Source organism: Stenella coeruleoalba (genome assembly GCF_951394435.1).
Source record: "Stenella coeruleoalba genome assembly, chromosome: 6".
NCBI classification, from domain to species: domain Eukaryota; kingdom Metazoa; phylum Chordata; class Mammalia; order Artiodactyla; family Delphinidae; genus Stenella; species Stenella coeruleoalba.
In genome coordinates, this window is record NC_137151.1 from 71,245,672 (window position 1) to 71,262,840 (window position 17,169).

The 17,169-nt window shown below is 34.8% G+C and overlaps 1 protein-coding gene across 3 annotated transcripts in view; it reads right to left on the bottom strand.

Moving 5' to 3' along the window:
• Window positions 1-17,169, bottom strand: part of LNPK (lunapark, ER junction formation factor) — a 95,849-nt gene that overhangs the window by 17,143 nt on the left and 61,537 nt on the right. For all 3 annotated transcript variants that reach the window (XR_013828628.1, XR_013828629.1, XM_079923667.1), the window contains exons 10-12: window positions 7,288-7,393; window positions 5,942-6,012; window positions 4,866-5,036 (exon numbers count right to left, since the gene is read on the bottom strand). Coding sequence is in view for 1 of the 3 variants with exons in the window: in XM_079923667.1 (XP_079779793.1) it covers window positions 4,866-5,036; window positions 5,942-6,012; window positions 7,288-7,393 (348 nt within the window). In the remaining 2 variants the exon portion in view is untranslated. The remainder of the gene's footprint in view (window positions 1-4,865; window positions 5,037-5,941; window positions 6,013-7,287; window positions 7,394-17,169) is intronic.

Sequence of the window (17,169 nt, forward strand, 5' to 3'; positions counted from 1 at the left end):
TGTGGGGGGGTATAATTTGCCTATTCTAATAAAAACAGTGAATTTTTTCTGTGAAGTTTAAAATAGCTTGGTGGTATAAAATACATTATAGTATATGTCAATATTTGGGCATAAAATACCAAAAGAGAAACCAGCTTTTATGTTCACACTAATAAAACAGGCCTACTCTCTCCCTGTGTAGCACCAGTTAAGACTAAAATTGATGCAAGTTATATGAATGACCTAATTCAATCTGTAAGAAAATTTTAAAAATCACCTTTGATATCTGTAATGCCAAGAAAACAACAGATCACAATGTGATAAAACAAAAATTACCCAAGGGATTTGCTCCTTACCTGACTCCTACCCCTGCCCAACTCCCACCCCAATATCCTTGAGAGAGAAGCTTTTTCCACAAAATTGTAACAACTGGCTTCCACTTGTCTGGGCAAAGCTTCAGTTCAGCTAGACAGAGCTCAAACTCGTAAAACTGAGTGTAACTGTACAGTGAATACCACTGCCTCACCTGTAAACCACACAAATGCAAAAACATCTAAGAAGATCACCTTACCTTTAGGTTTTTATTCTAGCTCTTAAAAGAATAACTTTCTAAGAAAATTAAAGAATGGTCTAGCAAAACAATTTCATATGTCTCCAAAAGAAACACATAACTTCCACAGCAAAATACATGATTCTATTTAGATTATGCCTTCCAAAACCCCTCATATTTTAGTGATTTAGATTCTTACTTCTTATTCCTCTTTACAATAACTTAAAAATTTTTTTTGCCTTGCTAACACATCAGTACCTACTATATGCATAAGACTATAAAACTTACTCAAAGGAAATTGGTTAAATTAAGATGGCCAATTTGTCTTTGAACTCACAGATTTTAAACAAACAGTTTTTGCAAGATTTTTCTGCCTTAAGAAAAATGGCCAACTTATATTTAAGGATCAAAGACATGAATTTCATCCCAAAACTAAACTCAATGGTTCAACGAACAAAATTCAAATAAATGATAACCACCTATGAAAAAACAGCTTATCTTTAACACACAGAATGTTGTGTAATTATTTACCATTGGTGAACAAATCCATTAGATGAGACTTTAGAATGTCATTATTAAGTAATAATGTAAAACTATTAGGTGAAGGTGTTTTAGAAAAAGGAATCAAAAGGCTAAAAGATCTATATGTCTAAAACAAACATGCAAAACCATACTACAGGCAAGTTTACATCTTGAGTAAGCTATACATAGCTAAATATAAATAAAGGTATAAGTTTTTTTGATCTGATAAATACACAGAATTCAATAAAATTTATATTATCAAATAGTTCAATTTCCTAGAGCATCATAATAGGCAATACTAAAAACAGAATTTTCCCTAGTTCAACATAACCTAATGGTAACAGTATATTGCTTAAAAGAAAGGAAGAGTAGAAATCAGATTATCAAGATAAATTTCACCTTATATAAATTTTAATCACTATTTTTGATAGTACTGATCAGATGCCATGAGTTTTATTATTAGCAAGTTATTTCAGGTTGAACAAAAGCTATGTTCTACTAAAATAATTACATAAGATCCAGCCAAATATAACTGAACAATGAAAACGATATTAACATTTTTCAAACATGCTAACTTCAAATCACTTTAATAAAATACTAACAGTGTAGAAACCTTGTACTCTAATTATTACCATATCTAACAAAAAGAATGCTATGTATCAGTTATTTTGGAAAATACACTTTTGAAAAAAACAAAACTGATAAACCCACTTTAACATGGCTTAGCTGAGACTCAAATATTACTGTACTATTCATTTCACAGTAAAAGAAACCGAGGAACCAAAAACCAGTTCATTAGTTTCGCATACCACATCTAGTATGCTTTTAGATAAAATGACAATCCTAATATCTTGCTTTCTCTAGTAGTCTATTACCAAAGCATCTGTATACACAGTTCTAGAAAAAATACTAGGAATTCAAATGAGCAATTAATGGGAGGAATTTCTTCTAGGTCTCCTTCTTTGATGAAAACTTTCCGAGGTTTCATATGTTGTTCTAAAGAGTGGTCCAAATATTTCAAAAGCCTTGTGCCTCATCCTAAACGCAAAATCTTCCAGTAGCAGGATCAAGATAAAACTTAATTTCAAAGTCTTGCATCATAAATTGAAAAAAAAAAAGGTTTCTTCTATTAACTCTAGATTTATATAAATGGTTGTGGAATATTTTTTGAAAAAAAATTCAGATGGAAGAAAGTTACCTTTTGGTTCCATCTGTAAATTCAGTAATGCAATTTCAAGGAGCTATTTCAATACTTTAAAAATATATAAATATTAAAACAGGAAAGTTTTTCTTTCAGACCTCAAGTTTCTACGTCAAAAGTAGAAATCAGCAATCTAAGCCCTTAATCACATTGGCTGTCAGCAGAGAGAGTAGCTGATTGAGATGATATGCTCCTTACTTCATAGTTCAATTTAATCATAAAAGTATGCTACCAGCGTTCAAATGAATGCAGCTTCATCCGTTCATCAGAAATACTTCCTGTCGTTTACTAATAGAATCCAGCTTGGAATTGATAACTGTATATCAACAGTGTTGAGACAGGAGTCTTCGAAAAAATTTTCAGACTTCTGGAAAGCCAAAGAAGTAAAAAGGTGCTCATAATAGCCATTTTGATGAATCCAAACAGGAGAATGAAGAAGTTACTACTCTACAGACTATCTTAACCAAATGGAATCTCTTCAGTTTCTAGCACTGTGGAACTATCAGACCCTGCCTCCGTGTCTTCACCTATTAACGTTACCTTATTAGGGTTGACTCTGAGCCAGTTAGACTTCATTCCGGAGATTTCTGACAGAAAATTAGACATCTGGGGTATTGCTCCTCCTAGATTAGATGAGAAGGAAAGGTATAGCTGGGTGTTGTTTTGCTAAATGTGAATCTTGACCTTAGCAGAAGATATAAAGTATGGGACTCATTATCAAGATATCTATTTTGTTGGCTGTTTTTTCTTTTCTTTTGTCCCAACTACTGGCTTTCAAATATTCACTTTAGCTTTCATAAGCAAGGTTACTCATGGAAAGTACTCCAATTTTTCCTCTGGGCATCTTCAGTACGGAATTCTTTAATTTTCAGTTCCAAGAGGCTTGCAATGGCAAAGCAGATGATTTGCATGTGACAGCATGCAGCTCAGAGCATGACTTAAGCAAAAGAAAAAATCTGATATTGTGTTTGGAGTCAATGTTGCAGACTTGGAGAAGACGAATGCACTGATTCAGTGTTGGAAGTACACAGGCCTCTTGTCATGGCTATCTGTATTCAAATTCATTTTGATATTTGTTAGTAAGCCAAAAGCCAAGCCCAAGTCAACACACATATTTTAGGTCCATTCTTCGAAGGTAAAAAAAAAAAAAAAAAGATACTCAAAGTTTCATACTAAACTTTAGATATGCGAAAATTCACTGCCTCATATATTATTCTCAGTTCAAGCACTTTTTCTACTACTCAGTGATTTTTATAAAGAAATCAAATATATATAACTGATAATTTCAAGAAGTTAAAAAGATGCATACTGACTACTACTTAAACTATGTGAACTAAACTTCCCATATGCATTTTTTTTTCTGTACCAGGTAAAGCACCAAAATATCAGGGCCTTTGTCATAATTTTAGCAATCTTCATAATTCAGAGCTGCTTAACAAGCAGCTCCTCACTCAATATTAATAACAAGAAATAGCTGGCCATTAATAGTCAGATTTTCCATCTCATCTTTTCCATTTTTTCATGAAATTTCCTCAAGAATTCCTAAAACAGAATTAAAAGATAAGTTCTAAAACTCAATGAATCTTGATAACTTCAGTTTCTCTAAAATAAGGTTGTTTTGGGCTTCCCTGGTGGCGCAGTGTTGAGAGTCCACCTGCCGATGCAGGGAACACGGGTTCGTGCCCCGGTCTGGGAAGATCCCACATGCCGCGGAGCGGCTGCACCCGTGAGCCATGGCCGCTGAGCCTGCGCGTCCGGAGCCTGTTGCTCCGCAAGGGGAGAGGCCACAACAGAGAGAGGCCCGCGTACCGCAAAAAAAAAAAAAAAAAAAACGGTAAAATAAGGTTGTTTCACAACAAAGGCATTCATCATCAGTGTTAAATCTTGTGGACCTCAATAAATTGTTTGTTTCAAAGAAACACCAGTCCTATCAACATAGTCTTCCAAAGAATGTAAGGCTGACTTTCCAACCCCAAAGTTTCTGGCTTTCGAGTAACTTCTATTCATTGAAATAGTAGGCACAAACCTATTTTTATCAATGTTAATTACAAAGCTTGTAAGAAATTTACCCTTATGAGTAGTAGTTTCATAATTCTCATAATCTGCTTCATTTAAGTAAATTGAAAAATAATTCCATGAAAACATTACTAGTTAAATGTCCCAACAGTTATTAAAAGAGGTAACTCCATAAATAATATTTACCTAGCTATTTCTAGATGCTGCTTAACACAATATAACCTGTATTTTAAAACTGAAACACATCAGGGGCTTCCCTGGTGGCGCAGTGGTTGAGAGTCCGCCTGCTGATGCAGGGGACACGGGTTCATGCCCCGGTCCGGGAAGATGCGGCGGAGCGGCTGGGCCCGTGAGCCATGGCCGCTGAACCTGCACGTCTGGAGCCTGTGTTCCGCAATGGGAGAGGCCACAACAGTGAGAGGCCCGCATACCGCAAAAAAAAGCAAAAAAACCAAAAAAAACTGAAACACATCATACCAGTTGCACAGGAGGCCATAGTATCAGAACAACAGCTGATATACACATGCTGCAAAATCTGATCCATTCTTGTCTAAAACATTATTAAGAGACAAAACTTTTTAATTAACATATTCATACCTTCACTGATCTGGTTCTCTGATGAAATCACACTTCCTGAGGGCAAGGAACCAACTGTGCTTGAGCCTTCCAAAGTCTGCCCCTTCTCAAAACTAAACTCTGGAAGTCTTGGAGCCTGGGGTCTGGTTTTTCTTGCAGGATTCAAGAAAAAACAGTAGGCACAACGAAAAGCTGCAGAGAATTTAAAAAAACAAAACAAAAATCATAAAACCAAAGAAATTTTAAGGACTAATCAAGTAACTCTCAAGATTACTTTTACAAGCAGTCAAAGAAACCTTCCAAAGTTACTTAGCCCTTGTGAAATTACTCGTGGTTTTAATAATATTATGGCAGGTGTTCTAACCAAAGTTTATTTTAAAGCATACTTTCTAATTATTAAAATTATAATATCAATTTAAAGCAGAAAAGATAATAAATTACATAGCAGGTTAACTAATAGCAAAACAATATTATAATGATCTAAATGTGTTACAGAAGTTACATTTCTAGTCACCGGAATCATTAGGTATCTTAAAATCCAGAATTTTGCTCACTTGACCCAAAAAATGTAGTATGTCATATTTGAGAAGCATAATTAATTTAGTTCAATATTTTTAAGTACTAGTAGCTGCACATAAAAATATTCTGAGGAGCTTTAAAAAAATGCTGATTCCTGGACCCCACCCCAGATCAATTAAAGCAGATTATCTGTAGGTGGGACCTGGGCATCACAATTTTTAAAAGCTCTTCATGTGATTCTGATGCACAGTGAAGTTTAAGAACTGGCCTAGGGACTTCCCTGACGGTCCAGTAGTTAAGACTCCGTGCTTCCAATGCAGGGGAAGTGGGTTCGATCCCTGGTCGGGGAACTAAGATCTCACATGCCGTACAGCATGGCAAAAAAAAATAATAATAATAACAACTGTATACTGTACGAAGAAAAAAACCTGAGTTGTCTTTCCTACTTTGCTCTGTGTTCTACAATATGCCTGAACAACATATAAAGAGTAGTACCTAAAATAAAATGGCATTACATGGGAATTGGCATAGAATGAAATATTTAAAACATTTAAATCTAACTGCCAAATAATTCTTACCAATGTATTCAAATTCTTCTTTCAAAGCCATGCCATTGTGAGAAAAACACTGCTGACATATAAGGGCATACCTACATCAAAAGGAAAAATGAATAGAAAAGTTACAAATGCAGATAAAACCCATGGAAGAGGCTACTTTAGCCATCACAGCTGAAGTACACAGTACATAGCATTTAATATCGCTAAACATGTCATAGTAGATTAGATATTACTTATAAAACAATAAACAATACTCTTTAAACATGCTTACAGTAGAAATTTCAACTATTTTAAAATATAATTTATACATCAAATTAAAAATAAACTAAGAAACACTCAAATGAAAATATTCTTACTAAGTAAGCAGAAACATATTTGATAACAGAACACTTAAATTTTAATGTTTTCTAACATATATTCCTGGGGATGACAGACCCCAAATCTGTGGTCAGATTAAGACTGGAAAAGATGAAACCTCTTAGAGATTCACAGTGAGTATTATTAAAACCTCTGAGATGTCTTGTAGTAAAGAAATTAATTTAATCTTGTTTAGTCCAGTCCAAAGGTTAATTTCTATACATCATGATGCCTCTATCTATCCCAGTTACACTTAAACATCTTCTGCATTTTCTACTTATGTAATCTCTCTGTTCTCTGCATATGTACTTAACAAATACTTGGCCCTATCAAACAACATTCTATCTGTTTTGAATAACATATAATTTTTTACATTAACATTAAATTCTAGTCCCTTTATTAAAACGATAATATTAACCAATAACCTTGTCAAATATCTACTCTAAGAATATCCTAAGAATTACTTAAAAGTCTATACTGTGACAATTGCTCTGCTCACATCATACCTATAATCCTAGAGTTATTATAAGGATTAATTAAGATAATACCTGGAAAAGCATTTTGGAACTGTAAGTGCTAAATACATGAAATTATCCTCACTGTTATTAAAATTATCACCATCAAGTCCAGTACTCACATTTGTAAAACTCCATTTCTTACAACCTACCAACTTTTCACTATTTACATGCTCTTCAAGTTCGAAAGAGTCAATGAAATGATTCAATTTCTCTAAAAATTACCTTATAGTATGGTTATAACATAGCAGTTACAATATTTTTTCTGTTATATATAATACATTTTTAAATTTTTTATCTAGATACTTTAAGCTACTACTGAAAAATAATTGAATATGTACTCTTTTGCAGGGCTATAAAATACTCCATTACGTTCTAAAATCAGGAAACAAGAACCACAAAGTTGTAGAACATCTAGTGCATGTGCACACACACATACCCTAACCAATAAGCTTTTCTTCATTTTCATTTTTCTACCACCCTAGTAAACATTACCTGTTCTGTGGACCATCACCAACTAAATATTCAACAATTCTATCCAGAGCACCTCGTTCTCGGGGCAGAATAGGTCTTGCTAAAGGTGGACCAGGAGGATGAAGACCTAGTAAATAAATAAATATATATATAACTTATATGTATAAAATACATTTAAACTTTAATTCAGTTGCCAAAAACTACCTATGCTTGTTCGAACTTTTAAATGATTTTAACAAAACAAAAATAATATTGTTATTAACCTCTGTGTTCAAATTTTCATTGAAAATACTGCACTACAAAAAATATATTTATACATGTGCTATACTAGAACCAGGAACATAATCTATTAAGGAATAAAGCTATGTTGAGTTCTGTACAAATTAATTTTTAAAATGCTCAGACTCTTAAAAGTTTATGTGATAATAAACTAGGGGACGTCCACTTTGTACCACAATAGAATAACCAGGGTCAGATTTAATCTTCCCACCTAAAACAACTAAAATACTGTGTAAAATATATGATGCAATGGTCTTAAAGACACTGGATATCAGGCAATGTAAGATAAAGATCCCTGAAAGACAAAAAGCAAATAAGATGAGCCCACTGCCAACTCCCAACAGCCAACTGCCCCCAACCTGTTGCCTGGAGAGAGTTTCCAGGTAGCAACTCAGGCAGGGTAAATCCAGGTGAAGTTCATCAGTCTCCTTGAGTTGAGGAGATAAAGCTGGAACTCTGGGGAGGCCAAGACAGGTTGAGTTCACTGGAAAGAGTACCAGAGAGGAGAGAATGCACAGAGCAAGAACACCAAAGATCTGCCCAGGATGCCTATGAGGAAGACTACCTGAGGACAAAGAAATAACTGCCCCAAAATACTAAAGCTACCAGTGCTCACATGGGATCAAAAATATCACATGTTCCCACTAGCCAGGGTGGAAAACTTCATAACTCACAGGTCATCGGGTAAGTATTCAGAGGAACTTTGTATAGGAATATGAAAACATCCTGTACCCAATAAGGTTAGATCTACAATGTCTGACATCAGATAAAAAATTATTAGACATGCAAATTAGCAGGAAAATACAACCCATATGAGAAAAATCAATCAAAAGTGACCCAGAAATGACAAAGATGACACCATTAATAGACAAATATACTAAAACACTTATTATGACTATATTCCATATGCTTGAGAATCCAGAGGAAAGACTTAATATGTTAAGTAGAGACATGAAAAAAATTTAAAAGATCCAAATTGAATCTCTACAGGTGAAATCTATAATATCTTGATTTAAAAATCCACAGACGAAATGAATAGCTGGACATTACAAGAAAAAATTAGTAAACTTCAAGACAGAGCAACAGAAACCATACAAAATGAAACACAAAGTCTAAAAAGATTTTTAAATGAACAAATCATCAGTGAGCCATGGAACAACTTCAAGCACCTAGTATACATATAACTGAAGTTCAGAAGAGGAGAGAGAGGGAAAGAAAAATATATTAGAAGAAATAATGCACAGAACTTTTCCAAATTGGACGAAAACTGTAAACAAACACACAGACCCAAGAATATCAACAAGCCCTAAGCACAAGAAATATAAATAATATTGTGCCAAGTCACAGCATACTCAAACTGCTTAAAACCAGTGATAGAGGGAAAATCTTAAAAGCAGTCAGCTGTGGCACAGTGGTTGAGAGTCCACCTGCCAATGCAGGGGACATGGGTTCGTGCCCTGGTCCAGGAAGATCCCACATGCCGCAGAGCGGCTGGGCCCGTGAGCCATGGCCGCTGGGCCTGTGTGTCTGGAGCCTGTGCTCCGCAACGGGAGAGGCCACAACAGTGAGAGGCCCGCGTACCGAAAAAAAAAAAAAAGCAGTCAGAAAAAGATACATTATATACAGAGAAACAGAGATAAGAATGACAGATTTCTCATCAGAATATAAGCAAGCCAGAAGACAGTGAAACAGTATCTTTAAAGTTCTGAAAGAAAAACTATCAAATTAGAACTCTGTATTAATGAAAACATCTTTTAAAAATGAAGGCTTTTTTTGGACATACAAAACTGAAAGAATTCATCACTAGCAGAACTGTACTACAAGAAATGTTAGAAGAAATCCTTCAGGCAGAAGAAAAATGACATCAGACAGAAAGCTGGATCTACACAAAAGAAAGAGGAGTACCTGAAATGGTTACCATGTGGGTAAATACATAAAATTTATTATTTAAATCACTTTAAAAAATAATCAGTGGCTTAAAGAAAAAGTAATACATGATTTCCCTTCCTGTCCAAAATTTCCCATGAAAGCTTTTGTAAGCCAAAATGGCATAAAGTGAAGAAGCAATTACCTTAGGATACATCTTGCTAATGGATGCACAAAATAAATTGAGATAAAACACAGATGTTCACAGACAAAGTTCAAAGCTATGGCGGCTTGATGCTGAGATGCTGAGTGTAGTTCCCAGGGAAGTAGCTTGGCGGTGCCACTCTTGCTGCTCAGGATGTGCGCTGCCTCTATAACAGCTCACTGCAAAACAAACGCTAAACGCTATTTTTGCTTTCCACCTTTTTTCGTAAAAGCGAAAACCCTCTTCCGATTTCTTTCAGTTAGTGAAAACAGGTACTAATGTAGGTCTTTCATAAAAGCAAAGTGGTGTAAAGTGAACTTTCAAAATGCGGGGGATATCTGTAATTTCTTCTGGGGTTTATAATACATATATAAGCAAAACGTATGACAACAATAGCACAAAGGCCAGAAGGAGAGAAACATAAGTACACTGTAGCTTGATTCGTAAACTATGTGAGAACTGGTATCATATTACTTGAGATGAACTATGACAAATTAAAGATACATACTGCAAACTCTAAAATACCTGCTAAAATAACAAAAACAAAAAAGCACTATAGCTGATTAGGCAACAAAAAGAATTAAATGGAATCATAAAAGACACTCAACCCACAAGAAGGCAGAAGACAGGAGAAAGGTAGCAGAACAGATGGGACAAATAGGAAAAAAAATAGCACAATAAAAGATTTAAACTCAAACCTAAACATACTAATCATTACATTAAATTTATGTGGCCTGAACATCCTCACTATAAGGCAAATATTGTCAGAATGGATAAAAAAGCAAGACCCAATAGATGCCGCTTACAAAAACCCCATTTTAAATATAAGGACACAAACAGGTTAAAAGTAAATGACAGGAAAAATATATAAATACACTAACACTAATCAAAAGAAACCTGGAGCACTTGTATTAATAGCAATCAGAGTAGATTCGGGAGCAAAGAATATAATCAGGGATAAAAAGGGTAATTTCATAATGACAAGGAGTCAATTCATCAAGAAGACATAATAATCCTAAACATATATGTGCATCATAACAGAGTTTCAAAAACTAACAGAACTACAAAAAGAAACAAAGACACAATTATAGTCAGAGATTTCAACAGCATTCTCTCAATAATTGACAGAACAAACAGACAGAAAATCATTGATGACATAGAGTACTATCTACTACCAACTTGACCTAATTGACATTTATAGCCATTCTACCCAACAGGAACAGAATATATATTCCTTTCAAGTGAACATAAAACATACACCAAGACAAATGATAGTATGAGGTATAAAACAAGTCTCAATACATTTAAGAAGATTCAATAATTCAAAGTATGTTTTCTGATAACAACAGAATTAAATTAGAAATCAGCAACAAAAAGACATCATGAAAATATCCAAATTTTTGGAGACTAAATAATAGACATATAAAAAATCCAGGCTTTAAAGAAAAATCAAAAAATAAATTAGAAAGCATTTTTAACTAAATGAAAACAAACAAAAAAACATGTCAAATTTATGACATGCACCTAAAGCAATACTTAGAGGAAAATTTATAACACTAAACACTATACCACTAAACACCTACAAAACAGGATAGGCCTAAAATCCATGAATTCAGCTTCCACCTTAAGAACCACAAAGGAAACAGCAAATGAAACCTGAAGTAAACAGAATAAAGGAAATAATAAAGATCAGAGAGGGAATTAATAAAAGAGGAAATACAAAAATAATAGAGAAAAGCTAGCTCTTTCAGAAGACCAATTGCATTGATAAACGTCTAGCCAGACTAATCAGGGAAAAAAAAAAGGAAGATACAAAATACTAACGTTAAGAATGAGACAGACTTCCCTGGTGGCGCAGTGGTTAAGAATCCATCTGACAATGCAGGGGCCACAGGTTCGAGTCCTGAACCAGGAAGATCCCACATGCCAAGAAGCAACTAAGCTCGTGAGTCCCAACTATGGAGCCTGCGGTCTAGAGCACGCGAGCCAAAACTACTGAGCCCATGAGCCACAACTACCGAAGCCCAGGCACCTAAAAGCCCATGCTACACAACAAGAAAGCCACTGCAGTGAGGAGCCTGCACACCGCAACGAAGAGCAGCCCCCACTTGCTGCAACTAGAGAAAGCTCGTGCATAGCAACGAAGACCCAATGCAGCCAAAACTAAATAAATGAATAAATAAATAAATAAATTTATAAAAAAAAAATGAGACAAATGACATAAATCGAGATAGTAAAGATATTAAAAGAATAAGAAGAGTATATTATGAATAACTTTATGCCAATAAATTCTGTAAGTTAGATGAAATAAATTCCTCGAAAGACTACCAAACTACCACAACTCACTCAACAACAATTAGATAACTATTTAATTTGTTAAAATTTTGTTAAGAATTTTTGCATCCATGTTCATGAGGGATATTAGTCTGCAGTTTTCCCTTTAAAAAACTGAATTTTTAGTTGCAAAAAAAAACCTTCCACAAAGAAAACACCAAGCCCAGGTACTTTAACCTATAAAATTTTAATTTATTATTAAGAAATAATACCAGACCACAGGACAGACAGAAGAAGCAAGAAGAACTACAGTCCTGCAGCCTGTGGAACAAAAACCAAATTCACAGAAAGACAAAATGAAAAGGCAGAGGACTATGTACCAGATGAAGGAACAAAATAAAACCCCAGAAAAACAATTAAATAAAGTGGAGATAGGCAACCATCCAGAAAAAGAATTCAGAATAATGATAGCGAAGATGATCCAGGACCTCGGAAAAAGAATGGAGGCAAAGACTCAGAAGATGAAAGAAATGTTTAACAAAGACCTAGAATAATTAAAGAACAAGCAAACAGAGATGAACAATACAATAACTGAAATGAAAAATACACTAGAAGGAATCAATAGCAGAATAACTGAGGCAGAAGAACAGATAAGTGACCTGGAAGACAGAATGGTGGAATTCACTGCTACAGAACAGAATAAAGAAAAAAGAATGAAAAGAAATGAAGACAGCCTAAGAGACCACTGGGACAACATTAAATGCAACAACATTTGCATGATAGGGGTTCGAGAAGGAGAAGAGAGAGAGAAAGGACCCAAGAAAATATCTGAAGAGATTATAGTCGAAAACTTCCCTAACATGGGAAAGGAAATAGCCACCCAAGTCCAGGAAGTGCAGAGAGTCCCATACAGGATAAACCCAAGGAAGACATACACCAAGACACATAGTAATCAAATTAGCAAAAGTTAAAGACAAAGAAAAATTATTAAAAGCAACAAGGCAAAAATGACAAATAACATACAAGGGAACTCCCATAAGGTTAACAGCTGATTTCTCAGCAGAAACCCTACAAGCCAGAAGGCAGTGGCATGATGTATTTAAAGTGATTAAAGGGAAGAACCTACAACAAAGATTATTCTATCAGGCAAGGATCTCATTCAGATTCAACTGAGAAATCAAAAACTTTACAGACAAGCAAAAGCTAAGAGAGTTCAGCACCACCAAACCAGAGCTAAAACAAATGCCAGAGGAATTCGCCTAAGTGGGAAACACAAGAGAAGAAAAGGACCTACAAAAACAAACCCAAAACAATTAAGAAAATGGTAATAGGAACATACATATCAATAATTACCTTAAATGTGAATGGATCAAATGCTCCAACCAAAAGACACAGGCTTGCTGAAGGGACACAAAAACAAGACCCATATATATACTGTCTACAAGAGACCCACTTCAGACCTAGGGACACAAACAGACTGAAAGCGAGGAGATGGAAAAAGATATTCAATGCAAATGGAAATCAAAAGAAAGCTGTAGTAGCAATACTCATATCAGATAAAATAGACTTTAAGTAAAGAATGTTACAAGAGACAAGGAAGGACACTATGAAAGGGATCAATCCAAGAAGAAGATATAACAATTATAAATGTATATGCACCCAACATAGGAGCACCTCAATATATAAGGCAAATGCTAACAGCTCTAAAAGAGGAAATCGACAATAACATAATAATAGTGGGGGACTTTAACACCTTATTTACACCAAAGGAAAGATCATCCAGACAGAAAATTAATAAGGAAACACAAGCTTTAAATGACATAATAGACCAGATAGATTTAATTGATATTTATAGGACATTCCATCCAAAAACAGCAGATTACACTTTCTTCTCAAATGCACATGGAACATTCTCCAGGATAGATCACATCTTGGGTCACAAATCAAGCCTTGGTAAATTTAAGAAAATTGGAATTATATCAAGCATCTTTTCTGACCACAATGCTATGAGATTAGAAATCAATTAAAGGGGAAAAAACATAAAAAACACAGACACATGGAGGCTACACAATACGTTACTAAATAACCAAGAGATCACTGAAGAAATCAAAAAGAAAATCAAAAAATACCTAGAGACAAATGACAATGAAAACACGATGATCCAAAACCTATGGCATGCAGCAAAAGCAGTTCTAAGAGGGAAGGTTATAGCAATACAATGCTCCCTCAAGAAACAAGAAAAATCTCAAATAAACAATCTAACCTTACAACTAAAGTAACTAGAGTAAGAAGAACAAACAAAACCCACAGTTACTACAAGGAAAGAAATCATAAAGATCAGAGCAGAAATAAATGATATAGAAGCAAAGAAAACAACAGCAAAGATCAATAAAACTAAAAGCTCGTTCTTTGAGAAGATAAACAAAACTGATAAACCATTAGCCAGACTCATCAAGCAAAAGAGGGAGAGGACTCAAATCAATAAAATTAGAAATGAAAAAGGAGAAGTTACAACAGACACTGCAGAAATACAAAGCATCCTAAGAGACTACTATAAGCAATTCTGTGCCAATAAAATGGACAACTTGGAAGAAACTGACAAATTCTTAAAAAGGTATAACCTTCCAAGACTGAACCAGGAAGAAATAGAAAATATGAACAGACCAATCACAAGTAATGAAATTGAAACTGTGATATAAAATCTTCCAACAAACAAAAGTCCAGGACCAGATGGCTTCACAGGTGAATTCTATCAAACATTTAGAGAAGAGCTAACACCGATTCTTCTCAAACTCTTCCAAAAATTTTCAGAGGAAGGAACACTCCCAAACTCATTCTATGAGGCCACCATCACCCTGATACCAAAACCAGACAAAGATGTCACAAGGATAGAAAACTACAGGCCAATATCAACGATGAGCATAGATGCAAAAATCCTCAAACAAAATACTAGCAAACAGAATCCAATAGCACATTAAAAGGATCATACACCATGATCAACTGGGGTTTACCCAAGGAATGCAAGGATTCTTCAATATATGCAAATCAATCAATGTGATACACCATATTAACAAATTGAAGAAAAATCATATGATCATTGCAATAGATGCAGAAAAAGCTTTTGACAAAATTCAACACCCATTTATGATAAAAACTCTCCAGAAAGTGGGCACAGAGGGAACTTACCTCAACATAATAAAGGCCGTATACGACAAACCCACACCAAACATCATTCTCAATGGTGAAAAACTGAAAGCATTTCCTCTAAGATCAGGAACAAGACAAGGATGTCCACTCTTGCCACTATCATTCAACATAGTTTTGGAAGTCCTAGCTATGGAAATCAGAGAAGAAAAAGAAATAAAAGGAATACAAACTGGAAAAGAAGAAGTAAAAGTGTCACTGTTTGAAGATGACATGATACTATACCTAGAGAATCTCAAAGATGCCACCAGAAAACTCCTAGAGCTAATCAATGAATTTGGTAAAGTTGCAGGATACAAAGTTAATGCACAGAAATCTCTTGCATTCCTATATACTAATGATGGAAAATCTGAAAGAGAAATTAAGGAAACACCCCCATTTACCACTGCAACAAAAAGAATAAAATACCTAGAAATAAACCTACCTAGGGAGACAAAAGACCTGTATGCAGAAAACTATAAGACACTGATGAAAGAAATTAAAGATGATACCAACAGATGGAGAGATATACTATGTTTCTGGATTGGAAGAATCAATATTGTGAAAATGACTATACTCCTCAAAGCCATCTACATATTCAATGCAATCCCTATCAAATTACCAATGGCATTTTTTACAGAACAAGAACAAATCATCTTAAAATTTGTACGGAGACACAAAAGACCCCGAATAGCCAAAGCAGTCATGAGGGAAAAAAACGGAGCTGGAGGAATCAGACTCCCTGACTTCAGACTATACTACAAAGCTACAGTAATCAAGACAATATGGTACTGGCACAAAAACGGAAACACAGATCAATGGAACAAGATAGAAAGCCCAGAGATAAACCCCACACACATATGGTCACCTTATTTTTGATAAAGAAGGCAGGAATATACAATGGAGAAAAGACAAATCTCTTCAATAAGTGGTGCTGGGAAAACAGGACAGCTACATGTAAAAGAATGAAATTAGAACACTCCTTAACACCATACACAAAAATAAACTCAAAATGGATTAGAGACCTAAATATAAGACCAGAGACTATAAAACTCTTACAGGAAAACATAGGAAGAATACTCTATGACATAAATCACAGCAAGATCTTTTTTGATCCACCTCCTAGAGTAATGGAAATAAAAACAAAAATAAACAAATGGGACTTAATGAAACTTAAAAGTTTTTGCAAAGCAAAGGAAACTACAAAACAAGATGAAAAGACAACCTTCAGAATGGGAGAAAATATTTGCAAACGAATCAACAGACAAAGGATTAATCTTCAAAATATATAAACAGCTCATGCAGCTCAATATTACAAAAAACAAACAACCCAATAAAAAAATGGGCAAAAGACCAGATAGACATTTCTCCAAAGATGACATACAGATGGCCAAGTAGCACATGAAAAGCTGCTCAACATCACTAATTATTAGAGAAATGCAAATCAAAACTACAATGAGGTATCACCTCACACCAGTTAGAATGGGCATCATCAGAAAATCTACAAACAACAAATGCTGGAGAGGGTGTGGAGAAAAGGGAACCCTCTTGCACTGTTGGTGGGAATGTAAATCAATACAGCCACTATGGAGAACAGTACGGAGGTTCCTTAAAAAACTAAAAATAGAATTACCATATGACCCAGCAATCCCACTATTGGGCATATACCCAGAGAAAACCGTAACTCAAAAAGATACATGCACCCCAATGTTCACTGCAGCAGTATTTACAATAGCCAGGTGATGGAAGTACCTAAATGCCCACTGACAGACAAAGGGATAAAGAAGATGTGGTACATATATAGAATGGAGTATCAGCCATAAAAAGGAACGAAATTTGGTCATTTGTAGAGACGTGGATGGACCTAGAGACTGTTATACAGAGTGAAGTAAGTCAGAAAAAGAAAAACAAATATTGTATATTAACGTATATATGTGGAATCTAGCAAAATGGTACAGATGAACTGGTTTGCATGGCAGAAATAGAGACACAAATGTACAGAACAAATGTATGGACACCAAGAGGGGAAAGCCGGTGTGTGGGAGGGGGTGTGATTAATTGGGAGATTGGGATTGACATATACACACTAATATGTA